The 27,006-nt window shown below is 42.3% G+C and overlaps 2 protein-coding genes across 3 annotated transcripts in view; one reads left to right on the top strand and one right to left on the bottom strand.

Moving 5' to 3' along the window:
* The window catches only part of PYGL (glycogen phosphorylase L), a 52,496-nt gene extending 34,613 nt beyond the window's left edge, over positions 1 to 17,883 (top strand). The window contains exons 18-21 of one of the 2 annotated variants that reach the window (XM_022570581.3): positions 1,043 to 1,177; positions 1,599 to 1,665; positions 5,236 to 5,408; positions 16,996 to 17,883. In XM_022570581.3, the coding sequence (XP_022426289.1) occupies positions 1,043 to 1,177; positions 1,599 to 1,665; positions 5,236 to 5,408; positions 16,996 to 17,008 (388 nt within the window). In that variant the 3' untranslated portion in view covers positions 17,009 to 17,883. Of the gene's footprint in view, positions 1 to 1,042; positions 1,178 to 1,598; positions 1,666 to 5,235; positions 5,413 to 16,995 lie in introns of those variants that run through there. The other variant, XM_089907681.1, reaches the window with a different exon arrangement.
* On the bottom strand, positions 5,407 to 26,761 carry ABHD12B (abhydrolase domain containing 12B). Its single transcript, XM_089907682.1, has 12 exons — positions 26,646 to 26,761; positions 21,777 to 21,904; positions 20,801 to 20,903; positions 18,829 to 18,964; positions 16,849 to 16,866; positions 16,076 to 16,121; positions 15,841 to 15,970; positions 15,390 to 15,427; positions 13,271 to 13,350; positions 7,903 to 7,985; positions 6,702 to 6,778; positions 5,407 to 6,335 (listed from the first exon to the last, which is right to left on the bottom strand). Exons 1-12 carry the CDS (start codon positions 26,705 to 26,707, stop codon positions 6,211 to 6,213), a joined length of 1,026 nt encoding a protein of 341 aa, XP_089763808.1. The 5' UTR covers positions 26,708 to 26,761; the 3' UTR covers positions 5,407 to 6,210.
* Between the last annotated feature and the right edge of the window lie 245 nt (positions 26,762 to 27,006).

Raw genomic sequence — 27,006 nt, 5'->3', positions numbered from 1 at the left:
CTCCACATCTGTGATCTTTACTTTGATCAAAACACTGAACCAGTGTGTAGTTGAAGTTTTTGCCTATTAATTAAACCATCTAGTGTTCCTTTAAGACCTCAAAGAGATGGACTAAAATGTGGTAGATGATAGGCCTGGTTGTATAGAAGTACCCAGAATACTTGTTCCACTTAATACCTGGATAGGTTTATTAACCTGGATTCAAATAAGAAGTAAAGAAAGATGCTGCTCAAAGGAACCACAGCAATCACAAAATCTGGAGGGTGTCAAATATACTTCCCAACCCTTGGAAGTAAATTTTTGTTCAGTAGCAACAAATTTGGGAATCTGTGGGACCAAAGAGCAACTGTCGGAGACCTCCCTGGTGGTCCAGTGGTAAAGAATCCGCCTTACAATGCAGGGGATGCGGGTTCGATCCCTGGTCAGGGGACTAAGATCCCACATGCTGTGGGGCAACTAAGCCCGCGCGCCACAACTGCTGAGCCCGTGTGCTGCAAACTACAGAGACCACGAGCTCTGGAACCCGTGCGCCACAACTATAGAGCCCAAGCGCCCTGGAGCCTGCACACCACAGCTAGAGAAGAGAAAACCCGCCGCCACACTAGAGAGAAGCCCACAGGCCACAATGCAAGATCCCACGTGCTGCAACTAAGAGCCGACGCAGCCAAAAATAAATTAAAGAAAGAAAGAAATAATAAGTAAATCTTTTTTTAAAAAAGCAACTGTACGATGCTTGTTTAGAGCCATAAAGCCTGCTTTGAAATGAATCTTAATGTATTTTACCGGATTAGACTATTGCTCTGTGACTAGGATTTTTATTATCTACTGTCCTTAGTGTCTTTGGTTACAAGGAACTAATCAAATTTAGTTGGGAAAAAAGATGTTAGGATCTAGTTAAGTATTATTTATACCCTGTTGAACTCTATAATGACTTTATAAATACCATATTTCTGAATGCATTTTTCACAGCTAATGTAGCATCCAGTGTGTCATTAAAAAACATTAACAGAACCTTTTCTTATCCCCTGCCCCGACCCTACAGGTATAAGGCAAAAGAATATTACGAGGCACTTCCAGAGCTAAAGCTGGCCATCGATCAAATTGACAAGGGCTTCTTTTCTCCCAAGCAGCCTGACCTCTTCAAAGACTTAGTCAACATGCTATTTTATCATGACAGGTGAGTTCCCACAAGAAGATGGTGCTGTTTGGGCCGTGGAAAGGGGATGAGAATATCTTAAACCAACTGCAACACATGTAGATTAGCATAGATCTGTGATCTGATAAGCTAACGTAGACTTGGAAAGGAAAATTAGGTATTCTCCACTAACAATGCAAGGAGAAGACTTAAGAATAAGACCCACAAGTTTGGTATTCTTTTTCTCTTTCCACGGGTGTACCCAACTTTCAGATGCATCCGTGTGATAACATTCTCACGTGTGGGAAGAAAGGTTGAGGGCTGGTTGAAACCCTTGTGAATAGAAGTGTCAGATTGGTAAGCCAGCCGTGCCTGACATTAAGCAAAAGCGAATTTTGAATGGAATCTTAGCACACATCTATTAATGAAGCTTTTTGTCTTTTCCTTCTAATCACAAAAAAAGGTTTAAAGTTTTTGCAGACTATGAAGCCTACGTCAAGTGTCAAGAAAAAGTCAGTCAGCTGTACATGGTGAGTACATGGCCGAGACTTACAAAGGAAACCAGTTTACGGTTCATTAAAATTTTGGTTTCTTTTTATTAAATCTAAATAACAGGGCCCCACCAACCAATCAGAAATGGGAAGTGAGGCAGCTCTTTAGGTTTTTCAGATCAAAACTTGACTGTTCCCGAATTCAGGCAAAGGTTGGCATTTGACATTTCAGTTGCAGTTGTAGGTTTTTTAATATCCAAGTAAAAAGTCACAAATAATTCAGTATTTATTGAGCACCCACCATGCAGCAGGCATATCCTAGAGACTAAGAGTATAAAGCGAAATTAAATACTCACTTTACCCACTCATTTATTCAACAGAGAGGCACTGGGGCATTGGGTGCCTCCATGGCAGGCACCATGTTGGGCACTGAGGCCCCAGCATGGACAAAGCCAAGGCCCCTCCAGGAGCGTATTTAGGGCCGGGGCCCTTAAACAGAAGTGCATCAGAATCACCAAGCAGTTTTCTCAAAGTACAGATGCCCACCGCCTTCTAAGAGATTCTGACCCAGTAGTGGGTGGGACCACCATCAGCATTTGAAAAATCTGCTAAATTGCCCGGAGATGGAAACAACCTAGGTGTCCATCATCGGATGAATGGATAAAGAAGATGTGGCACATATATACAATGGAATATTACTCAGCCATAAAAAGAAACGAAATTGAGCCATTCGTAATGAGGTGGATAGACCTAGAGTCTGTCATACAGAGTGAAGTAAGTCAGAAAGAGAAAGACAAATACCGTATGCTAACACATATATATGGAATTTAAGGAAAAAAAAATGTCATGAAGAACCTAGGGGTAAGACAGGAATAAAGACACAGACCTACCAGAGAATGGACTTGAGGATATGGGGAGGGGGAAGGGTAAGCTGTGACAAAGCGAGAGAGAGGCATGGACATATATACACTACCAGATGTAAGGTAGATAGCTAGTGGGAAGCAGCCACATAACACAGGGAGATCAGGTCAGTGCTTTGTGACCGCCTGGAGGGGTGGGATAGGGAGGGTGGGAGGGAGGGAGACGCAAGAGGGAAGAGATATGGGAACATATGTATATGTAAAACTGATTCACTTTGTTATAAAGCAGAAACTAACACACCATTGTAAAGCAATTATACTCCAATAAAGATGTAAAAAAAAAGAAAAAGAAAAAGAAAAATCTGCTAAATTGATTCTAAGGCTGAACCTTCGTTTATCAGGAAAGGACTGACCCCCCCTAGTATTTGAAAATTGTAAAGTAAGTTCCTCTCCTGGATTACCCATGGAGTGGTGCTATATGAATAGAATATAAATGTATAGAAAGAGGGGAGGTTTCGCATTTGAATTTAAAAAAAAGAAAAAGAAAAAGGAATGAAACAAGGAAAGAAAGAGAGAGAGAGAGAGAGGGAGGGAGGGAGGGAGGAAAGAAGGAAAGAAAGAAAGAAAGAAAAGAAAAGAAAAGGAAGGAAAGGGAGAGAGAAAAAGAAAAGAAAAGGGCTAGAGCCACGTGAGTAACCCTTCATGTGCAAAGTCATACATCTTTACCAAAGAGCCCAGCCCTCTAGGTACATTTAGTAAATATATGGAAAGGCGATCATCTCTGATAGGAAAGACTCGTAGGGAACTGCAGAAACCACAGAAGAACAGATACAGGAGGAGGCTGGCCCTGTGCTAAGACTCCAGCTTGGGCTTCTTGAGGTAGCCATCCTTGCCCACACAGTCTCCATTTTGGCTCTCCAACTAGAAAGCCATTATAGACCAGACCAGTGGGAACGCATAAACTCTCCACCTCTTGCCCTCTGGACACATCAGTCACTATTTCCGACAGAAACATACTGTGCTAAGATTTCTTTCTGTTCCTTTCCCAAAGCCAGGTGACAAGGTAGTTCCCATAGTCATCCCAGATATCCCTTTGGGGTTTTAAAACAGGATCACTCAAGGCCTGTGCTGCTTTACAGCATATCCAGCCCCCCAAAAGTGTATATAAACCAGAGTTTTATATACTTCCCAAGGAGAGGCAGTGCTAGATTTAAGCAGAGTGGCTCACTTCCTGCTCCTTGAACACTGGAGAGAGCAGCCACATACAGCCTCCAAGAACTCAAAGACAGAGGAAAGAAAATGGCCCTCTCTAGCTCCTTCCTCTTGATCTCAACCCATGCTTGTTATGTAGAAAAGCTGTTTAGGAAAAGAAACAGAAGTGAAACAGAGCAGGAGAAGAAAATATGAGTGAGGGCATGCACAAATGTGAATGTTGGTTTTGCACAATGGTCCCTTCTGTTAAAATGATGGCCCTGATCCAAAGGATGCCCACCTAGAAGGCCAGCATTCTGTTCCATCTTCCTTGTTCAGTAGTGCAAACTGCAGCTTTTACTCTTAACAATAATTGTATTGTTGAAGCGTAGAAAACATGGCCCACATGGTTGGAAAGTCTAGTCATTATCCCTTTAAATAAAGAACGTGAAGAGAGGAAGCGTTTATTCTCTTCTTATTTTAGTAAGTTTCCAAAGTCTGAATAAACTAATTTCAGACTGTGTTTTAGTTTTTCTTATAAATGTTTATAATTGATTGCTGTTGTTTTCAAATAATATTCTGGTCATTTCCCTAGAACTCCTTCTTAGAGTTCTTTACGAAATCACGAGACTCTAAGTAGATTCTCAGCTGCATAGCACAGGGAGATCAGCTCGGTGCTTTGCAACCCACCTAGAGGGGTGAGATAAGGAGGGTGGGAGGGAGACCCACCAAAAGGGAGGGGAGATAGGGATATACATATGCATACAGCTGATTCACTTTGTTATACAGCAGAAACTAACACAACACTGTAAAGCAATTATACTCCAATAAAGATGTTAATAAAAAATAAATAACTTCTTATACTTTTTACATAAAATTATGAGATATATATTTTATTTAGATATATAGATGTATATTTTTTATTTAGGATAAAACCTTAATTGGTCCTGTTTTCAAACCCCAGTGGAGTATTTGGGATTCAGTGTAAACCTATTGGAGTATCTACCTTCTGAAAAAAACAGGAAAAGAGAAGTCGGTGAATAAAGTCTCCCATGGGACTGTTTGCCTGCATGGTAGCTAATGTTCTAGAGTAGTGTTTTTCGAGCTCTGGCTGTGAGCCACGGGATAAATTTCTTACGTGGCATCTAGCAGACAATGAATGTTAGTCTCTTCCTTTCCCCCGTAGTTTAAAGGGAGATGAGGTATCTTCATTCAAAATGAAGCATGGGAAATAAGGCTTACATGCCAAAACATTGTAACTATGGCAGATATTACCAATTAGGGTTTCTGTAAGAGTGAAAAATACTTTCTTTTTCATTTTAGAGAAATATAATCTAAAATAGGAGAAAAGCACAGTCTGCCCTGTCCAGCTCCCAACTGTGAAACAAATGTATTTATGATTCATTACAATTTACTCCTGTCACTTTCCCCATAAATTGTACTTGGATGTGCTTGGCCTGATGTTTGTCATACAGCTTGTTGGGCACTCAGGCCCTGAGCCTTAGATGCACATCAATTTAATTTAATTCAATTAAACAAGTATAATTCTTGTTTACAGAATCCAAAGGCCTGGAGCATCATGGTACTCAGAAACATAGCCGCCTCAGGGAAATTCTCCAGTGACCGAACAATTAAGGAGTATGCCCGGGACATCTGGAACATGGAGCCTTCTGACATAAAGATTTCCCTGTCCAGTGAACCCAGCAGTGGGGTGGACAAAGCCAATGGAAAGTAAGTTGTAAAATGTCCTGAGAAAAAATAGCTTCTTACTGGACTTCAACATTTTCACAACATTCTTTGATTTTGTTTTGTTTTATTAAATAATAATCTAGTTAAGTATCTCTGGGAATTGGGAGGGAAACTGTATGACTATATTAGGGCTAAAAATACAGTGTTAATTTCCAAAGGCTACATGAGTGCCAAATCTTACTATTTTATAGCAGATTGAATAGCATGCTAGGACTTTCCCCAATGCTATTCAGAAAGCTAGAAAACAGCTTGGAACTTTTTAATGCCATTTAAATTAACTAAACTGAAATACAAATTATTTAACTACACTGGAGCATCTTTCTTGCTACTGCTTGCTGTCTAGGTGCAAATCAAAAACCACCTTATCCACAGATATCCCCAGAATGTTTGGTAACTGTACATTTTTAGATGGGATCAAATTTTTACCAAATTCTGATTCTCCACAGTGAAGTTTTGGCATGTTCCACAAAGTAGACTATGACAAGCTAAACACGAACATTCCATAATGCCCAGCATCCATGCTTTCCCTTACTAAAATGGCAAGTGACTTGTAGAAATGTCAGTAACTTCAGCTCACCCAAGCAGCCCAGTACAGTTTTACATTAGAAATATACACAAGTGGTGTTTGGACCAAGTCTTCGCTCTCCGCTGTACTCAGACCTCACGCGCACTGCTGGCTCAGGAAATCTCTGCAGGAAAAGGACTTAGATGAGCTCACATGCGTTCCCCACCTCATGGTCTAAGTAAACCAGAGCAGCCCTCATTGCATTTAGCAAAGCAAATCTTACCTCACGGTTTTTAACAGTGTGGTGCTTTTACACAGGAAGGTGTGTTGGAGGCCAGGAGGAAAGATCACCATCTTCACCCTCTCTTTGTTCCTATATGCACTGTGTGCAATTTCATAGAGCTGCAAGGGGCAGAAAGACAAGGACTCAGAGGCTGATCATTGAAGCAGTTGTTTTCCTAGTCTAATTTTCCTAAAAGGGTATGGAAACAGCCAGCTTAAGGAGTTAGTCCCATTAAGTCAGAGATAATGAGCACCCTGCATATCCCTGAGTGGTTGCCTCTACAACCAAGGAACTGAAAGCTGCACAGCTCATGGAACAGTGGCAACAGTGTATTGTATACACCAGGCGGCACAGCAATTCAGGGATGCAGAGAACCCCTTATAATGTCAGAGACCCTTCTTTAGGCCCTAATCAAAGTTTGGCTGGCTGAGAAAATGGTGAAATTAGTAGAGTATGTTTCTGTCAGCCGCTGAACTTAGTTTACCTTTTTTTCCAAATTCCAAAGGCACCGTTTTGTCATCCTCACCGTGTATGATAAGAAGGGGAGAAGACAGGAATTTAACACTAGGAACAAGTGGAAGAAAAGCTTTCAGTTCAAGAAATATACATTGAGATTTCTCCTCTTCTAAGTTAAGGCTTTAGCAAAACATGAGGTTTGCCCAAAATAAAGGAATGCTCTTTCCATCCCTCCCAGGAAATACAACTTCATATATAATAAGCTTCATATAGTGACTTTTTTTTCCTCCAGGCAAGAGTCTTCTGTTTACTCATACAATTTACTTAGCTTATTTGATTTAATTTATTCCTGTGTGATTTTTGAAAATAAGGAACAAAAACACTGAATTTGTACAGAATTAGCAGAACCTCACCTTTTCCTTATTCTGCCTTATTTCATAATATCTGGAATGTTTTAATTAAACGAAAACAAAGTAAGTCAAAACCAAAAAATAACAAGAACTACCACAGGACCAAGGAGAACTCTTTGTAGCAATTTGTTTACATTTCCCCATAAATGTACAGGATGGACATGAGATCAGTAGGTTTGATTAGCCTCCTGGTCAACTTCCTATCTGGTAATTCGAAAAGGCTATGACATGAAGAATGACTAATAGTACTTCCCTGTCCCCTTCCAAATTCTGATACCATCCACCCCTGCCACAGTGACTCGCTGTTACTCCTGAGGATGTTAGATCCCTCAAGTGTGCTGAAACAGAAAAAATACTGATAACGACTGCCTATTTGTAGGCACTCGAGATTCTCCAACTGTGAGAGGCTAACTTGCCAGATTCTAGTCACTGGACTTGCTGTTGGGTTATTCGGCTGGATGGTGTATGGATTTTGGTTACATGGGGAATAAGACCTAGAACTCAGAGATTCCTCCAAGGAATACTAGGTTAGACCGTACAGGACCTTTAAAGGGTCCTGAAACACCCTAAACCTACAACTCCCTTTATAACTTCAGAGAAAGTACTGAATTGGTAAAGTCATTAAATTAGACATAAGGATAATACCAAATACTAAAAATTTGTAGATACTGTAGATACCTTACCCCAAATCCTAGTGCCCATCTAAGAATTCTCACCTACTCATTCAGACTGGTCATCTCCCCATTCAATAAGTCACATGAGAATTACCCACCAGATCCTATAGATATAGTAATAATGGACATCTTTACGTCATTAAGTTACTTTTCATCACTGGGGAAGACTAGTTCGTCTTTCCTCAGGGCATCCATAACCGTGCTTAAAAATCCTGGAAGTTTCCAGTAAATCTATTTTTTAAAAAGGAAAAAAAAGTTGAAACATGGCCTATAGCTATGTCATTTGTTATAGTTTCCCACTATGAACTGTAGTAATATAGAGAGTAGTGAGTTTCTAAATATAATAAACTTTTTTTTGGAAATATAACTTTTATGTTTTAAAAGTAATTCACATTATTGTAGGAAATTTGGAAAATAGAAGAAAGAAGAAACAAATCACACATAATCCCACCATCCATAGATAACCACATTAAACATTTTGTGGTTTTTACTTATCTTTTTTTAAAGTACAAGTAGCACCACTAACTTATTTCTTCATACTCATAAAGGAGCAGTGATACGCATAATCTAAAAATGGCTTCTACAGTGAACTGCAGAATACTTAAGTGGTTTAGTTGGGGAAAAGAATATTCTGATTAGTTCGAAATTCTGATAAAGTATACAATCCATAGATAAAGTATACAATACATAGATATACAAAGTATACAATACATAGATAATTGGCTTTAAAGGATTTGAACATTATAAACTCTGTTGAATATGATTTAATATTGCAATGTTTTAAAAAGGCATTTTAGGTTTTAATAATGACCATAGGACTCCAAATATAACAATTATCATTCTAAACATACTGAATTTCCTCATTAATGGAAAGTTCCAGTAAAAAGAATGCTAGCTAAATCAGCTCTTGCCATATTTTGATTAAGTCGAAAGGTAAATTAGCTTATATGCCCTAAAAACATCCATTTCAACTGAAAATGAGGAAAGGACATAAACCCTGAGCAATACTGCACCTTCCTCAAACTTTTAACCCTGCCTCTAAACTACTCCCAAGTCCATTCAGTTCTCTCCATTTCCACTAATCACCCAGCCTAACCCAGCCCTCATCTCTTGCTTGGATTACACCAACAGTCCCAGGTGGCTTCCTGTTCCACCCTCGCCCTGCTGTAACCCAGTTCCCACAGGGAAACCAGAGTGATCATTTTAACGTGCAACTCTCATCACATCCCTCTTTTGCTTCACATCCTTCAAAGGCACGTGGATTAAACCCAAGCATCACCTTGGCCTTGGAGGCCTTACAGAATCTGGCTACAGCCTCTGTCGCCTATCACTAAGCCCACTCCTCTCCACCCCCAGGCCCTGCTGTCTTCTGCTCCCGGAACACGTCAGCCTGGATCCCACTGCAGGGCCCTTGCCTTTCTCTTCCCTCAGCCGAGACCTCCAGATTCTGCCATGACAACTGGCTCCTTGTCATGCAAGTCTCAGTTTAGATGATACTTCTTCAAAGAGGTCCTCCCCTAACTAGCCATCGAACCTTGTCCCCCATCACCTCCCAGTCATTCCTTTCACACGATTTTATTACTTTTACAGCACTTCTCACTATTCAAAATCCTCTTATTGCATACTTGTCTTCTACGTGCCTCTCCAGCAACTATACAAACTTCATAGGAGCTTAGACCACAACTTTCTTATTCCCTGTGGTATCCCCAGAACCTAGAAAAGTTCCTGGTACCTAATAGACACCTGATAAATATTTGCTAAAGAAGGAATGAATCGACTGTGCAAATATCCCTGATGTACACTTTAAGCTATTATCTGTCATTTTCATCTCAGTGTGACTGAATTTCATTCAGTTTATTCCTTGGAACAGACCTGCAAAGAGAAAAGACCAACAACGTATATTATGTATATTCCTCTGCGGTGCTGAGCAGGGAGGGGGGTGCAATGTAGTAAGTGGGACGTTGCCAAGGGAAGGGAGTGGGTACAGAATAGGTAGGCTGGGGCCATAAATGCAAACGTCTGCTTTGCAGTTTAAAAAGAAAAGAATTATGTTCAGGTTCATTGTAGAAGCAAGTTTTAGATTTCTGCTTGTCACTGCTCCTTTATGAGTATGGAGAAATAAGAGTTAGTGGTCATTGCCCCAGCGCTATAATACGTCATTTGTTGTAGTCTCCCACTATGAACTGTAGTAATAGAATAGTAACTTTCCAAATATAAGGACCTTTAAAAAAATTTTTTTTCCTGATTATAAAAAGGAAATTCATGCCTGGTAGGGAAGTTGGTAGGGAAATGGGTACAGAATATGCAGGTCGAGGTCAGTAAAGGCAAACTTCTTCTGCTTCACAGTTTTGACATGGGCCTGCTGCTTGCAGAAACCTGCGTGGTTTCCCAGGGTCGGTCTGGCCTGCATTTTTTGCGTGGTCTCACAGCAAATGACTCGCGTTTGGGGACAGTCTGGAAATCCCAATACTACTTCTCTTTCCCTTCCTTCCTTTGCCCTCCTCTTACCCGTGCTAAGGGCAAGATTTCTTGGTTTTCTCTTTCCTTTGTCTTCTGGTTCTGCTACCCCTGGAATCAGGACTTCTCTGAGGAGAATTCAGTAAGAGAAGCCCTTCAGCAATTCATCTCAAATTACGAAGGCATAAGGAGAAACCGGGCCCCAGTCAGTCTACTCCCCTTATCCCTCACTCCTCACCAGCCAGAAGTGCCCCTCGAGACTCACAGGTCAGACCACCCCTCCAGCCCAGACCACAGCGAGGGGCTCCTAATTGTTTCCCTGGCTTCAAATTCCACCAGATAAATATTCTTAAAATACCAGTTACCTGAAATATGCTGTTACAAAGCTTTGGGAGTGGAACACTATCTATTTAAACAGACAAAAAACTCCTATCTTGGCTGTAAGCCCATCCGCATCTGGCCACAGTCTTTCATCCCAAAAGCTGCACACCTCCATCTGACTGCCTGGAGTTAGAAAATGCAGGATCGAGTCCCGTTTCCTCTCTATAGGGTATGTGGCAATTGGGCAAGCCTTTAAGCCTCCATTTCGCTCAGTGGAGGCAATGGTGCCAAACTCAGAGGTGCTGTGAGGATTTAAAAGAATGACGAGTGTGAAAGGTCTTATATAGAGGTCCTCCGTGACTCTCAGGTATTTCATAACATAATCACCCCATTCTGGCCCCGTGCCTTGGCTCACATTCTCCCCTCCTGTCTGTGTTTTCTAACTGCTCTCCCTCGCCTTCCAGAAATGAGCTTAGATCCTAGCTCCCTGTAAGTCATTGTCGGTCACACCTGCACACAAGACCCTTCTCTTCCCTGAATTCTCCCTACCCTGGTATTATTGTTCTGGTCCTCCCCTAACACCTAACTTAGTCTACTGTATTATAGAAGGAGTGGAAAAAAGGAACAAGCATTTGTTGAATGCCCATATTTTTGCACGATTATTTTACTTAATTCAACACAACCCTATGCAGTACCAACCTCATTATAGAAATAGGAAAAATACAACAAAGGGAGATAATTTACCAAAGTCATAATTGGTTAGTGGCAGAGGCCAAATTTGAACCCAAATCCAAATCTGTCTAGCTTCATAGCCCATGGTCTTTTTCCACTATGCTGAGTAATGAAATTGACTCCCAAGTGATACTCGGAAATCCACATCATTACTTTATACCCCCCGTTAACTTCCTATCTCCCTCAAGAAACGTCTTGAGGGTAAGGACCTATGCCTTTCACTACATCCGTGTCTCATCCCACCTACACTTTTTTATTCAACAGTAATGTTCAGAATTACGGCACTCCACTGATAATAAAAATAGCTAACGGCCATTGAGTGCTTACTCTGTATCAGGCACTATCATACATGCTTTTCATATGTGAATCTACCACAACAATCTTGATAGACTGTGATTACACCCATTTATAGATGAAGCATTAAAAACAGTTAGTCCAAGATTACACAGCTGTTAAGTGACACCCCTGGGGAAAAAAACCCAGAAAGTCTGACACCAGAGCCATGGTTCTTAAAGAAAATATTTTAAAAACGTTTCTGTGAAGGTATCAGAGACCTACCAAAGTAATGAGGTCTTGAGTGGCCTAGATCCCAGAGAGAAGGGAAGCCCAGAGAGGTGAGCCTGACACTCAACACACTTTTCTCCTTGAGACAGCTGCCAAGTCAGAAGAAAGCCAGAAAGTAGAGGCAAAAGAACACAGAACAGATGACACAAATAGAAAACAGAGAGAGTAGATTTAAGCCTAAATAATATCATAATTACATTAAATGTACACAGACTAAATACTACGATTAACAGACGTTTGTCATACTGAAAAAGAAATCAAAACTGTACTATATGTTGCTTACAAAAGATATATATTAAATATAAGATTTCAGAAAAGTTGAAAGTCAAGGAATAGAAAATGACATATCATGCAAACACTACTCAAGACAAAGGTATATTAATATTGGACAAAGTTGACTTTATGTTAAGAAGCATTGGGACTTCCGTGGTGCTCACTGGTTAAGAATCTGCCTGCCAATGCAGGGGACATGGGTTTGATCCCTGGTCCAGGAAGATCCCACACGCCACGGAGCAACTCAGCCCATGCGCCACAACTACTGAGCCTGTGCTCTAGAGCCCGTGAGCCACAACTACTGAGCCCACATGCCACAACTACTGAAGCCCATGCGCCTAGAGCCCATGCTCCACAACAAGAGAAGCCACTGCAATGAGAAGCCCGCGCACTGCAACGAAGAGTAGCCCCCACCTGGCGCAACCAGAGAAAGCCTGCACGCAGCAATGGAGACCTAACACAGCCAAAAATTTAATTAATTAATTTTTTTTAAAAAGTACCCTTAAGATGCTTTCCAAGATTAGTCGACAATTTACAAACTTGGGCCATATGTCCCCTCTAAGAATCTTACCCACCCCCCTCTCATTTGCTAACATTTCTATGGAGGTATGACTATAAGCAGTTGAGCATCAGACATGGAATGAAATTATAAAATTAGGATAATATATACAACAGATTAAAAAAAAACACATCTTGTCAGTCAATTCTTTATCTTCTTGGAAAGATCATCTTCTCTACCTGGGATGCTGTGTAAAACCATTCAGCAACTTCCTTGAATTCTCTAGAGACTTCCTTCTCATAAAATAATGAAAGATGTGGTTGACATTCATAGGGCTGAAAATGATGTATGAGAGGTCTGTTTTCACTTTAAAAGGAATAATAAATAAACAAACCTAAGTCAAGTCTATCTATGAAAAAAATTATAAAAGATACGAGGTACAGTTAGTTAATGGGGAAAAAAAAGCTTTGGCTCAATCTATTAGAAGGAAATAAAAGGACTACAAAATCCAAAAGCCGCTGTGCCCCCCTTTAATAGCAACTGGCTAATAACCTATCACAAGTTAGAATAACTTAGAAATATATAAAACTATTTAAGAAAAGGAAAATTGTTAATAAACGTGTGTGGAAACAACCTACACTTTGACATCTTGTAAAGATCTATCACTCACCTTTAACAAGGGATAATTGATTCTTGCAACCCATATGTTGGTAAATGGAGCCTCCAAGATAATAGCATCAACTGGAAATCCTTGAAAAGAAGAAAAAAGAAATAACTCCCCTATCATATTTCAATACTATCTTTCCTAAATAAGGGATCTTCAAGGTCTTGTACATGAACTACCTACATCAAAATCAGTTGTGAATCTTATTAATAATGCAAATTCATGAACCCACACCAGAGTCCAGTCAGAAGTCAGTATCTAGGGGGTGGGGAGTGTGAGAATGTGCATTTTTAACTAGCACCCTCGCTAAAGAGATTTCATTCCTAGGTACATGATAATTGAAAACCACCACCTTCTTCTAAAACACAAACAGATTTTCATGACTTGGATAATTTAAGAAAGCAAAGTACTTCAGGAAGGGAGAGTGTTCGGCAGAGGCTGACGAGGTTGTTTTGGCCAACACTCCCTCTGAAAACAAAAGATCTAAACATTGGAGTTACTGTATATGTACTTTAAAATAACTTACTGAAAATAACAAATGGTAAAATAGTACAATATTTATTAAAACTTTAATGTTAAAGAAAATTTCGTATGATATATTGAACAGGGTATAATGTGTAAAATATATGTAAATATATTTAAATTAGAGCACAAAGAGAAAAATGTCTGGAAAACTCAGAAAAGAACACTGGAAACATATAAGACATGGGAACAGATAAAATATATATATATATATATATATATATATATATATATATATATAATTATAGTCCCAGATAAAGAGAAGACAAAGAATGGAGCAGGCATAATATTTGAAGATATAATGACCAATAATTTTCCAAAATGGATGAATATCAGGCCACAGTTAAGCAGGATAAGTACCAAGAATACCTAGGAAAATCAGAGTAAAAATGCTGAAAAACAAAGAAAAAAAGAAATCTCAAAAATAACCAAAAGAAAAAGTAAACATTATCTTTAAAGGAGCAACAGTAAGACTGGCAGCTGACTTTCTAATGAAACTGTAAAAGCAAGAACAAAGTGGATGACATCTTAGAAAGGTTGAAATAAATGCCACTCTAGAACTCTATGCCCAGGAAAAATAGCCTTCAAAAATGAAGATGAAATAAAGACATTTTCAGACCAAAACTGAGAGAAATCTTCACCAACAGACAGGTGGAAGAAAAATCCCAGATGGAAGCACAGCGATGCTGGAAACAAACAGCAAAGAAAAGGGTAAATCTAAATACTGACTTTATAGTATGAGAATAATCATTTTTATGGAGTATGTAATATAGAGAAAATTAAAATACATGGTAGCAAGAGTTCATAAGTTGGGGACTTAATGTAATTAAAATGTTCTAAGGTAATTGCATTATCCAGGAAGTCAAGTATTCATTTATGTGGGAATTTAATTCAGGTAATTCATCATTGTCAACATTGAAGGAGCCATGAGAGTTTAGAGGACCAATGAAATGACATTTCTTTTATTTCCATAAGTAATTAAGATTGTGTATAGCAGGTGACACACTTTAAAATGTTTACGGTAACTCACCCTGACCTGTACTGCCAAGTAAAGTTTAAGATACACTGCAAGTGATTACAAGCTTTTAACACGTATCAAGATCACCTGGTCTTAGTCACAGGGATTCCATTTTATGAAGACAGCTAGGATCCACCTAGCTGTCACCTGTGTTTCTAACAAACACCCCCTGCAGATTCTGACAAAGGCAGTTCTCAGAACACTTTGAGAAACACTGATATAAATATTATGTAAGGAGGGCTGCAGAAAGCAAGTCCTGCCTATTACTTCATAATGTATTATTTTCCTCCCCTGTAATCCAGATTACTCCATAACAACACTTATTATCACTTCACAGTGAGGGCTTTCTTAAGGTAATTTTAACTCTTTCCTTAGTATTTACTTTTAATTTCATAACTCTGAAAAGCAGGTATTGTGTATATTAAATAGAAAAAAGAGAGTTTATTAGACTATCAGGAACTGTCTAAAGTTGGGGTGCTCCAGGTATCTCTGTGTTCAGATTGTGCACAATAGTCTCTTCACTGTTTTTCTTTTCCCACATCAAGCCAAGAAATTATACGATGTAAAATAAGCATTTTATCATACCTTTCTCTTCTAGAACTTTTGCAGCATTTGTTGCAACTCTGTAAAGCAATGAAAATTAGTACATATGCGAAGCAGTGACTTAACAGTCAACAGTACAAAATGCAACATCCAGTATGAGCATCTGATGAAAGCTCTTGACCCTCGCATGTGCACGGACACAAAATTTTTCACAGGATGTCAAGGGGTTCCACTGGCCCTAAACAAGAATGCTTTCATTTAAAACGCTCAAGGAGAGTTCTGGAATGGGCTTCAGTGTCATAGACAGCCGGAGAGCTAGACCCTCCCTTGTATTACAGACAGGCATGCTGAGGTGTAAGGTCACTAGCCCCATGTGGAACCTGAGAGAAACCATCTCCTAGCTCAAGGGTCCTCCTGCTGCCCACTGCTGCCTATAATATGACACTAACACCCCAAGGACCCACCGCAGCACCCATCTTCAGACCCCACTCACCCGGTTCCCAGAGAGTGGCCCCAGAGACACACAGGGGTGGTACCATTTCTCACCTCGGTCCATTCATAGACACAGACAGCATCCGCAGTCAGCCCATCCTCCGTGGGTTTACCCGTTGAGTCCCCGAACCCTGGCAGCAAGGAAAGGCAAACACAATATCACTGCCTCCAAAATGAGGGCTATCAAAAGGCCCCTTCTTACTGAAAAATCTTTGTACACTTTTCCTAACACATACCTCCGTAGTCAACAGACAAGACATGAAAACCACCGTCACTCAGCACCTAGATGACAAAGGAGCTGTTATCACTTTAATTGGGAGATGTAAACAGAAAAGGTGGTCTCACCTCCTCCACACTTCCATAATCCTGGTTATGATGGCTTAATAGGTAGGGAAAAATGCATTTCTGAAATCTGGTGTTTGACTTCAAACTTGAGAAGATCAGGCTCAACGGGAAAGAAGGAAAGCAGCATGGCAGAATAGGACCACACAGCCTGGGTCACACCTGGCTCTGTCACTTAGCAGCTGTCTGACCTTGCGAAAGCCACTTAACATCTAACTGTGTAAATATAGTCTGAGAAGTGAAAAATAATACCTTCAGGATCGTTGGAAGGTTGCATGAGATTATGTATTAAAGTACCTTGGTACATAGTAAATGCCTTTTTTTAGGAATTTCCTGGAGGATAAGAACTCCACACAGAGTTGTAGTAGAAGCAAGCAAATAACGGGAAGATATTTATATTAAGTATGAACAGATAAAGAGTTAATATTGATCAAAAATAAAGAGATCACTTGGTTACATGAAACCACTGCCAGCCCCAAATAGATAAATGAGAAAAGAATATAAAAACATAATTTTAAATGAAAAAAAAATACAGTGATAGACGAAGGGAAGGGAGATAAAAGGGGACAAAAGTTTACTGTGCAGGCACTTTTAAATCTTTACTTAATTCTCACAACAGTCCTACAAGGTATGTGTTCTCCACATTTTACAGAGAAAGAAACCGAGCCTTGGAGAGCTTAAGTAACTTGTTCACAGACACCCAAATGGCCAGCAGCAGAACTAAGATTCACACCTGGGCCTGCCTGTGTCCAAACATTGTAACAAAAATCACTACCATACTGCTGGCATCTGATCTCACGCCTTTCTTTTTCAGGTTAGACAAATAACCAGGAGAGAGGGCAATGCTTCTCGGTGTCATAGCCCACGCGCCTGTGTCAGGGTGAATGACCCACAGCTCCCCTCTGCTGCCGCCTTCCCCCAAGTGAGCACCGGCTCCCCGGACCGCTAGCGCTTCTCAACGTAAGCATTTGATTGAACTGCTGACAATCCATCTCCTTCCACTGCTGCACAGCAAAACCTATTTCTAAGAATACTCTAGAAGCTAAAGGAAAATAAGTTCCAGAAAGTGGCTTTTCAGAAAAAGGGATGATATAATCAAGTTCACTAAAGGAAGATCTGCCTGCATCCTGTCCACTCTGCCAAGAGGTACAAGATGAAGTGAAGGAGAGAGATTCACAGCCCTGGAGGTACAAGAAATACTTTTTTCCAAAAGAACCACAGTCTGCTCTCTGTTAACCACATAAAAGGGAGATAAAGATGATTCAAAAGGCAGAGGATTCTTTAAAAAAACATTTGAATTTGTTTTAGAGCCAAGTTTCTTAAACCTTAGTGGGTCATGGAGCCCTTTGAACATGTACATGTAATTAAAGCTATGGACCCGCTGCCCCAAAAAATGTATCCACTCTTCAAATTTTGTGTACAATTTTGGGTTGGGAGTTCATGGACCCTCTGGGGCTTCCATGGATCCCAAGTATAGAACCACTGCTTTCATCAAGGTTCCCTGCGATCTGTCATTTGGCCTCCTTCCAGCTCAGTACTGCCAAGAGCAAGCTGAGACTTCCGGGCAGGAGACAGGAAGGTGCAGCTGACCCCAAACCAGGAAATCTGGGATAACTGAGGGCAAGAGCGGATTCACTCAGAGGGCAGACGTGACTGTGTGATTCACATGACCCTTTAAATAAAAATGCATTGTAACGCCGTGCCCAAGTCTACACCATCAGAACAAGGATAAGCAATGTTGAAAAATGTTGATTTCACAGGAAATCTCTGTAAATGTGACTCTGAAACATACACCTCAAGAAAGCCCCTTGAGCAAAGGCAAGTCTTGAGAAGGCCATCTTCTGACACAAAAAGACAGTGAGTAAAAGAGACAGAGGCAGGGGAGCCGAGGGGCAGATTCCAGACCTTGTCACTGAGTTTGAAGTGTCCTCCCAGAGACAGAGCGAGGTCTGCGGGTCTCTGAGGCACATCGCCCCTCCCCCATGCTGAGACCCGCAGTCACAGCCAATACTCATCACCCACCATAATGACACAGGCTCACAGAGGGACTGGCAGTGCACCAAAGGACAGCCAGCCTCCTGGGAGGTGCTCTTGGTTACCAAGCAAGGTTGGGACCACAGAGAGCAGGCCGAGGCATCAGTATTCCAGACTAGAATTAGTCAGGTGGCCCCCAGTAGCCGTGATCAGAATTCCAGGTGATCTCTCCTAGGGAATCCATACTTTTGATTAATAGGATTCGTGCCAAATAAATGAATCTCCATGTGGTTCTGTGAGAAGACCACTGATGTGGAAACTGCTCTTCCTTTTCTCCATACCTCATGCCTACTCCCTACCCAGTCGTCCATGGATTTGATCCATCATTTCCGACACTCTTAGGGAGTAAAGGAACCATTGCCTTCTTTGAAATCAGTATCCAAATTTTGGAAGTTAGTTTCCCTTTCAGTTAAGGATCCACATTATTCTACATATAGAATATATAGATTTTTTAAAAAGAGAAGCCTATTGCCAGAACACCCTCAAATTTCAACAAAGGGAAAAAAATACGTGAAGGGATGCTTACAGACCTAAAAACTGAGCTCTGCCTTACATTCCCCCTCAGGGCTGAAATACTCTTTCACTCTGTAAAAAAAAAAAAATACATCCAAGCAAAGGCAACTGACTTGTGTTCTGCACCGCCATGAAGATAAACAATAATTGGGTTGCCGTCATGGAGGGCTGCTTCGTAGCAGCTACAGCCCTTCCCCTTAGCATCCTCCCCCCACCGGCAGCTAGAAACTGTGTGCCTGAAAAGCAAGGAAAGGTTTCAGCCAACATGGACAGAGAGAAGACTTCTCTATCCTTGCCAAAGTCTGAAACCTCCTTATGTCAATCAGATACATATTTATATTTATATGTTTATATACTATTAGAATATATAATGGATTATTATATGTAAATAGTCAATATATTTACATACAGATATTTATCTGCTTAATATATATGCACATGGTAAAAATTAAAATATAATGCTACAAACGTCTTATAATGAAAACCACTACTGCCTTACCCCCCCTCTCCCATGCCGAGATAACCCCTTTTAACCATTTACTGTTTTAGTTCTTCTGACTCCTATACCAATCATGCTTCCAAGACTGCAATTCTTAGGTGTGGTTTGTTGAAATGCAATCCACTGGGTGGAAACAAGTAAAAGACAATAGATATCTGCCACCTGCTATTGGTTTGGCTGAAGAAACAAATTGGAAACAAAGGGAAACCAGTTTAGGTAGGAGAAAAGAGCTTGAACATGAAATTAAGCTATTCTACTCAAGAAACCCAGTGACCTTGTGATTTTAAACACCTGAGTGAGCTCCAGTTCCTCCACCTTGTTAAACCAATGAATGAACCCTGCTAACACAAACACTGCCATATGACATGTCACCAGGAGACCTGGAGAATTGGCCATGTGATGATAAATCTTCAGTTCCTCAATCTTTTTTTTTTTTTTTTGTCACACCGCATGCAGCATGTGGGATCTTAGTTCCCCAACCAGGGATCAAACCCATGCCCCCTGCAGTGGAAGTGCAGAGTCCTAACCACCAGACCACGAGGGAAGTCCCAGTCTCTCAATCATTTAGAAGCAAAAAGTCTGACATCAAACCCCAAGGCCTCTGTACTGCGAAGACGGGCGTTGCTGCCAGCTAGATAAGCTAGTCATGAGGACAGCTGACTCACCAAACAAGGACTGATGGGGCAAGAGTAAAGAAGAAAGATGTTTTCAAATTCCAACACTATTAGTGGGACTGTACCCTGCAGATCAGGAAGAAGTTATGTGAACCCATCCATATTGGCCCCCAAACATTCTGTGATCACATGTTTAAACTCAGGGAGATGAAATATAAAACAGGGCACTGGAAAACTGGCAGCCACGAACAAGTAGGTGAACCAAACAGAAGAAAATACTGAGATCAGCAGAGCAAAACAGACAGTAGGATGCTCAAGGCCTTGATGGACAAGTATTTATGGAGTGCCCTCTGCCAAGCACTGTGCTGAGCAATGGAAACCCACCAACAAAGTCCCCCACCTATGAAGTTATTGTCTCATAAGGAAGACAAACATTCATCAGATAATCACACAAGCACTTATTCAATTACAGTGGGGATAAACGCAGTAAAGGACAAGCACAGGTTGCACTGACATATGCCGAAAATGGGGGGTGGTGGTGAGGAAAGGCTTTCCTGAAAATTACCGTTTAAAATGAGACCCAAGAGATGGGTAAGCAGTTAGTTAGGCAAAAGGAGGGAACAGAGGGAACAGAGAGAGAGAAAGAAATGTTGCAGACAGAGCATGGCTTCTATACACGGAGGCCAGTGGGTCTGGAGCAGGGTGGGAAGGGGGTGAGGCATAAGGCAGGGAAGAAGACAGACCCAAGGCACCTGAGAGACTCCACACTCCAACGTAAGAGTCCTGAAAAGCAAATGCAAGCAAGTCAAGCTTCAATATAAAGGGAAGCTGTGTGAAACAGCTTCCTCCAAGGAACACCGACCTCTCCCCAGGCAAGTAACACAGCACTGCTCACCTCTGCCCTTGTGACATGAAAGCCACACCCACCAAGCACCCCAGGGTCCAATCAGTGCACTCACCATGTTCCCAGAATCACCCTAGGTTCACCTTTGATGTAGCAGCTCACTGTGTGAGGAATCTTTAACTCCGGTTTCTTTAAATCCACAAGAAATGGTGCTTTGACTGGAAAGGAGAATTCATTATCAACTCCCAGAATCGAATTCCATGTCTCTTAATCACAATCAAAAAAAGTAATTAGCCTCATGATTGACATGTTTCTAAGTTGCAAGCTACTACACTCAATTCCAAGCAAAGTATTTTTATTTTATAAACTAGGACTAGCCTGCAAAAGGGTTGCCCCCCCTCAAAAAAAAAACTAAAGCTAGACTTAAAAATACCACCAGTGTTATATATAGCCTCTAATGGAGTTTATTCAATCTTCGTCCCCGTTTCAAGCGAAAAGCAAAGGAGACCATTCACCTAAAAAGTAAGAGGGTCTAGAAGAAGGTAATGAGTATTTTGCTACTTAAGTCATGAGTTACTTTTTGCACTAAGTAAAACCTAGTCATTAGCCATAAGCCACGAAATGTCCAAGATCAACATACACCTGGAGGCATGCAGGTGAGAGCATCACCTGTGCTCTAGAAGAACTGTGTGTCGCGCTGACTAACGCAGCACTTGGTAGAAAAAACATGGGAAAATAGATTTCTCACATCAACCTCTCTCTGTCTCTCTCTCGAGGGATACAGGCAAGAAGAGGAAGAGAAAAGGCACAGAATACAGGAAGCAGTAAGGTATACAGATTAATAGCCAATTTGAAGACTGAGCTCCTGAATTGAAACCCTACCCACAAGGCCATATTTTTCTATCTATCCCAACAGTTTGCAAGGATTCATCCTAGACCCCAAAGCCAATATTAAATAGGTTTCAGACCATTTAAGTCTAGCCACAATTTTATAACTGACATATCTTTTTCATTATGCCATAACTGTAAGGGCAGTAAGTTCTCTATTTGGGAAAAAAAAATATAAAGGCAAATTCACAAAAGGTACATACAAAAGTTGAAAAAAATCACCATGTGCATCAGAGGAGGGAAAATATGTTCGTTTAATGATTTAGTGGTAAAGCTGTCACACAGAGTGGCAATTTTTCTTCTGAGAGTTGAACAGGAGTATGGGAAAGATCTGTAAGAGATTGTGAAACAAACAAGGTATTCAAAATCAGTCCAAGTGTTGTCCCTGTTTGTTTCTCCTTTTAACCTCCAAATCGAATTTCACAGACCGACACTGGGAATTACAGGCAGGTTGGCATTTAAGCAAAATCCTTTACAGAACTGTATGTAATTAGGGCAGATCCAGATCAGGCACTAAGGGAGAACCAGGAGAGGAAAGCAATAAGTCAGGGCCCCTACCAGCTGCTCAGAAAGCCCAGGTGTGACAGGACAGGAGGGGAGGGGACACGGATGTACTCGCATCAGACTTGTTTCCTCAGTGTACCCCACAGAAGGCCAAGGCTGGACCCCGAAGTCACCAGGAAACAGGATTCAGACTGTTTTAACAGTTGCCACAGTTTTCAATCACATCACAGTTCAGTGCTGTATGTGCTAGCTATTATTAGTATTAGTCTAAAGCAGTGAATGAATAATCGTCAGATTCCCACCGCCCCTTCTGGCTGGGTCTTGGGAAGCAATGAGACAAAGCCCTCACATCTGAGGTGACATCCCTGGTGGGCGGGGCCGTGAGGAGCAGCGTGGGGTGCAGGGGGGCACCTGGAGGCTGGACGCAGCAGGGCCTGGTCAGGGAATGGGACACGGGGGGCCACGCACATCTTGTTCATTCTACTGCCCCCTATGACACGAACCATCCAAACTGGGGGCCACCAGCAGACAAGTTATGGTTTGTCCATGAGGGCTCACTCAGGCTACCTCTGTCTCTAGCCACATCTCCCATGAGGACTGAGTGTCTCCTACCTTTGAGAAACGAGGGACACAGGAGGTCAGTGTCACCACCTACTACTCCCAGTTTTTGTCCACATCGTCCATGACAAGAGTCCCTTTCCCTACTGTGAACGGTCAGTGTGATCAAATCGTGAGGCTGTAGGGGATGGAAAGCATTTCTGATGCACTGTCTCCCCTGCCCTGATTGCTCTGCTAGACCAGAGGCATCTTAGAAGACAGCTGTTATTACCTCTGCTTTACAGATGAGGAGACTGAAAAGTTAAGGACCCTTCCCAAGGTCACACAGCCAATGAATGGCAGAGCCACGTGAACCCAGGTCTGTACAACCCCAGAATTCCACGGTGATGTCCAATGAGCTGTCACAGTCCTGGTGAGTTCTACTTGTCATCCTTGAAGCAAAAATGAGCCCCAGGAACAAGGCTGGGCTCTGGTAAAATTCAGCTCTTGAGAGAGTTGTTTCAGGATCCTTTTCTCCCCTTCTGCACCCTTGATCCTCTCAGGGTCCCTCCTTCCTCCCACTTTCTTCCTTCCTGCTCCCGTATCCTCAGAAGATAGCCAAAGGCATCAAAGAAAGACCTCTAAAAAAATTCTCCCTCAAGTGTTAATAACTTAAAAATCAGGGCACTTACACGTGTTTGGAAAAGGCATGGAGGCAGAAGATAATGAATCTCTGATGAATTTCCAGCAATTCTGCTGGGAGTGGAAAAGATAAGCAGGCTAAGGGTGATGGACAGCTCTTCAAATACATCAGCCATGGGCAACTGCCTACACATAAAATCAGCAAGAAAGAAACGAAAATGATTGTTTCATACTTTAAAATAGCCTCCATGAAGGTGGTCGGAAGCAGAGGATATGGCTGTTCTGATTTTAGAGATAAGAAATCAAAACCCAGAGGAGCCACTTTGAGCCACAGATCACGCCCAGACAGATGAGCAGAACTGAATTCTTATGCTCCCTTCCAGTTGGCTGGCTCTGGCTTTCTTTCTCCTGACTCTCTGAACTCCCACTACCCTGCCTGTTAGACTCCCGCTAAGTTGCCTTTTACAGGTAGCAGGGTGCTTGGGAAGCTGGGGCAAGACAGGGAAATATGTTTCTGTTTTTAAAGAATAATTCATACAGGACCCTTCTCTCAAATAGCTCAAGGCATTTCTGTGAGAATTGCTGCGGGAAGAGAACAGAGTGACCACGTCCCTCACAGCATCAATAATGCACAGCGGCTCCTTTTAACTAGGGGCCTGTCAGTTTGACTTCCCCTAGATCAATAGGGGATCAAAAGTCACCAGTGGCTAATAGACCTTATTTGAGCAGAGAATGCAGTTTCAGCCCGATCCTCGCTCACGGCCAGCACATCAAACAGCCACCTTGATGCTTTGGTGTTCTTCACCTGCCCTTTGATTAGCCGTGGCTGTAACTGCACTGCATCCCACAGGGGCTACAGAACCTAACTGGATGATTCTTACTGGCAAAACCTGGTGGAACCAGCTGCTACAGGGCGAATCATTTCTCCTTCATGCTCAGAGGTACCAGCTTTGGGAAGCCCAACTCTGACCACATTTGGCAAGACAACGATTCCAAATATTAAGACATGCCACACATCCACCCTGTGCCCATTCATCCCGCCAACATGTATTGATCACCAACTCACCAAGCACCAAGTTACATCTGTGTTCTCCTCCCTTCTTTCCTCCCAACCAAATCCTCCCTTTCCTTCACATCCACTCAAGTGTCCCTCTTTTTTATTTTCAAAGCTTCTCTAGACAGATCTTCTCATGGTGACTTTTCCTCTTTTCACCCCTCCCACTAATTATAATCGGGGCCTCAATTTGACCCTTAATTGTTTTCTGATTGTTTTCCCACTATCAGTCCTGTCTCCCCAGTGACAAGAACCACGTGACAGATAATACTGCTTTTACATTCCACTCTGCCTAGCACAGGGCCGAGCTCCATAAATATTCATTGAATGAAAGGTTGAGAACAGAAAGAAGAGTGTATTTCTTTCATAAAGGAGAAGGAAGCAAGGCTTATTGGTAGCTTTGGGGGACAGGGGAAGGGATTCCTTCTCTGTTTTGAATTATTGATACAACTGAAAATTAATCAATGTGAGCTCCCCAAGAGCAGGGGTTTTGCCTGTTTTATTTATGGCTGTGTGCCCAGGGCCTAGATGAGTGCCTGATAGGGAGTGGGATGTCCAATACTCTGGTGAAGATGGATACGTTTATCAGCCTTCTCATGGTGATTTTCTAAGCACTATCTAGAAAAGTAAAAACTTGGGATGAAATAGGGAGAAATGAAGAGGAAAATAGCCCTTCGGCTTCCCCCAACTTCTTTCCTGAACATGGTTTCCATTTTTCTAATTTGAAGAAAATCAGTTGCAAGTGGAGATTTACTTTCCTGGGCCCATCCATCTTCAGAAGCAACTACATCTGATGAGACTTTTATAAAATAAATAAATAGATCCCCAAGGCATTAAAAAATAATCACTGAAAACAACATGGTTAAATGTTCTCCCTGAGTTTCACAACATATCACAATAGATCCACAGCTACAGGCTGTTCCAGGTGCACAGCAAGCCCTCCATGAATGTTTGCTGAACTAACCAGGCTCCAAGAAACAAAAAGGACTCGGGATGCTGGATATCAGTCTGTGCCTCAGCACGGCCTACATTAGATCAGTAATTTTCTGCTCAGATGAAGAAATGCCCAAGTATTTTATTCTTTCACGAAGCATCTCGAGAAGTATTTTTAGTAACTACGAAGGCAAGTAAGGGGCCCCAAATCCCCATCTCCACTCCGCTATCAACAAAGTGGGCTGTTCTCTAAAAGCGTGAACTGCAGCTTTGATTCTCTACCAAATAAATGTTAAATAATCAGCCATCCACTAAAAGGTGGTAAATGCTAGCTTTCCCAGAACAACCGTATCTGGGAGGTAAGGCCCATGATGGTGAAAAGTGCAGCCAGTCAGGACATTCTGACTGGTGTTCAGATCCAACACAGAAAGGGGGCTCCGGCCTGCACCGCTGGGCCAGGAGAGGGCCGCTCTCTGCTTCCTGCCTTTGGCCACAGCAGGAAGAGAGGAAAGGAGATTGGTGTTTGTCTTCACCACTCAGACATTCCAAAGTGAAGTCTCCTGTGCCTGGGTATGATTTTTGGATATCTTGTAATCAGCAAAAATTTAACTAAGCAAAACAAAGGAATCGAAAGAAGAAAGGTAAACAAAACTGCCAATACCTTCCCACACCAACAAGACAAAACAAGACACGCAGTCTTTTGGGTCCAAGGTCTCCAACCAATACCTGGCTTCAACGCAAACGAGACTGTCAGTGCATTGCTGGTCGACTGAGATAGTCTAAGATTACTGCTCAAGCCAAGGATTCATGGAAGGAAGAAAATGAAAAACCTGTGCTGACCTACACATTTCACATTTAAAGGATATAAGAACTAGGCACAGGCAATGATGCCAAGTTATGGTTTCAATGTACCATGCATCTCTAGCATTATGGAGAGGCGTTCTTTACACGCCAGACGCTTCACACTCAGGGAGGTGGCCTTCCGATCCTTCTCCATCTACACAGATAGCCCTTGACCTAACAGAATGCCTTCCAAGACTACAACACCGATTATTATTGTCACTATTATTATTTTTTAAAATCCGTCCTGCTGTTAGTAAAATGTCAAGGCAGATAAGAGATTGGCACAGGAACCTGAACCAGCTTTCTGGAATCTCTAGTTCAGAAGCCCCAAAGGGATATAGGTTCCTGAAAAGTCAAACGTGCGAGTCTCGCCGGCGCGGGTAGGGGTTGGGGCTGAGGATACAGCCGTCCAAGAGCTCTGGGGGCCTCCGAAGCCCCGGGAGTCAGCGCTCGGCCACCAGCCCTGCGTCACTGCCCGGCGGTACCCACCCTGCAGCATTCCGGGCGGTCGGAGCCGGCGGGGCGCTGCCGGGGCGCACAGGGCGCGGCGTGCACTCACCTCAGGCTCCACGCGACCATGTGCCACCACGCGGGCACGCAGCCCTGCTTGTCTGTCTCCATCCCGCGTCACGTCTGGATCCGCCGCCGCCGCCGCGGGAGCTGCCGCCGGTAGCTCAGAGCCGCGCCCCGGTCGCTCTCCTCCCCCGCGGGTGTGGCGACCCGGGGGCCCTGCGGCGGGTGGAGTGGGGCGCCTGACCCAGCGCGCGGCTGGGCGCGGCCCGGGGGCGCCCCCGACGCCACACGCACTGATGTGTGATGGAAATAAGTGCCCTACTCTTCTAGCTGGCTACGCGCAAACTTATTTTCTGTTTTATTCTATACATCTCTGTGTGTGTGTGTGTGTGTGTGTGCGCGCGCGC

This window comes from Delphinapterus leucas, chromosome 2 (assembly GCF_059928025.1).
Source record: "Delphinapterus leucas isolate spDelLeu-1000000601 "Yukka" chromosome 2, BTC_Dleu_Yukka2, whole genome shotgun sequence".
Lineage (NCBI taxonomy): Eukaryota > Metazoa > Chordata > Mammalia > Artiodactyla > Monodontidae > Delphinapterus > Delphinapterus leucas.
The sequence above is the reverse complement of the archived record's forward strand: the minus strand, read 5'-3'. Positions and strand labels throughout refer to the sequence as shown.

Coding starts and splice junctions, on each gene's coding strand:
- ABHD12B (XM_089907682.1), bottom strand. CDS start 26,707: ATGGAGACAGACAAGCAGGGCTGCGTGCCCGCGTGGTGGCACATGGTC. Junction 20,904..21,776: donor GGTGATTTTTTTCAACTTTT/GTATGTACCTTT, acceptor TCTCCTTTCCAG/TCAAAGCACCATTTCTTGTG. Junction 15,428..15,840: donor GGCCACTCTCTGGGAACCGG/GTGAGTGGGGTC, acceptor ATTGCTTTACAG/AGTTGCAACAAATGCTGCAA.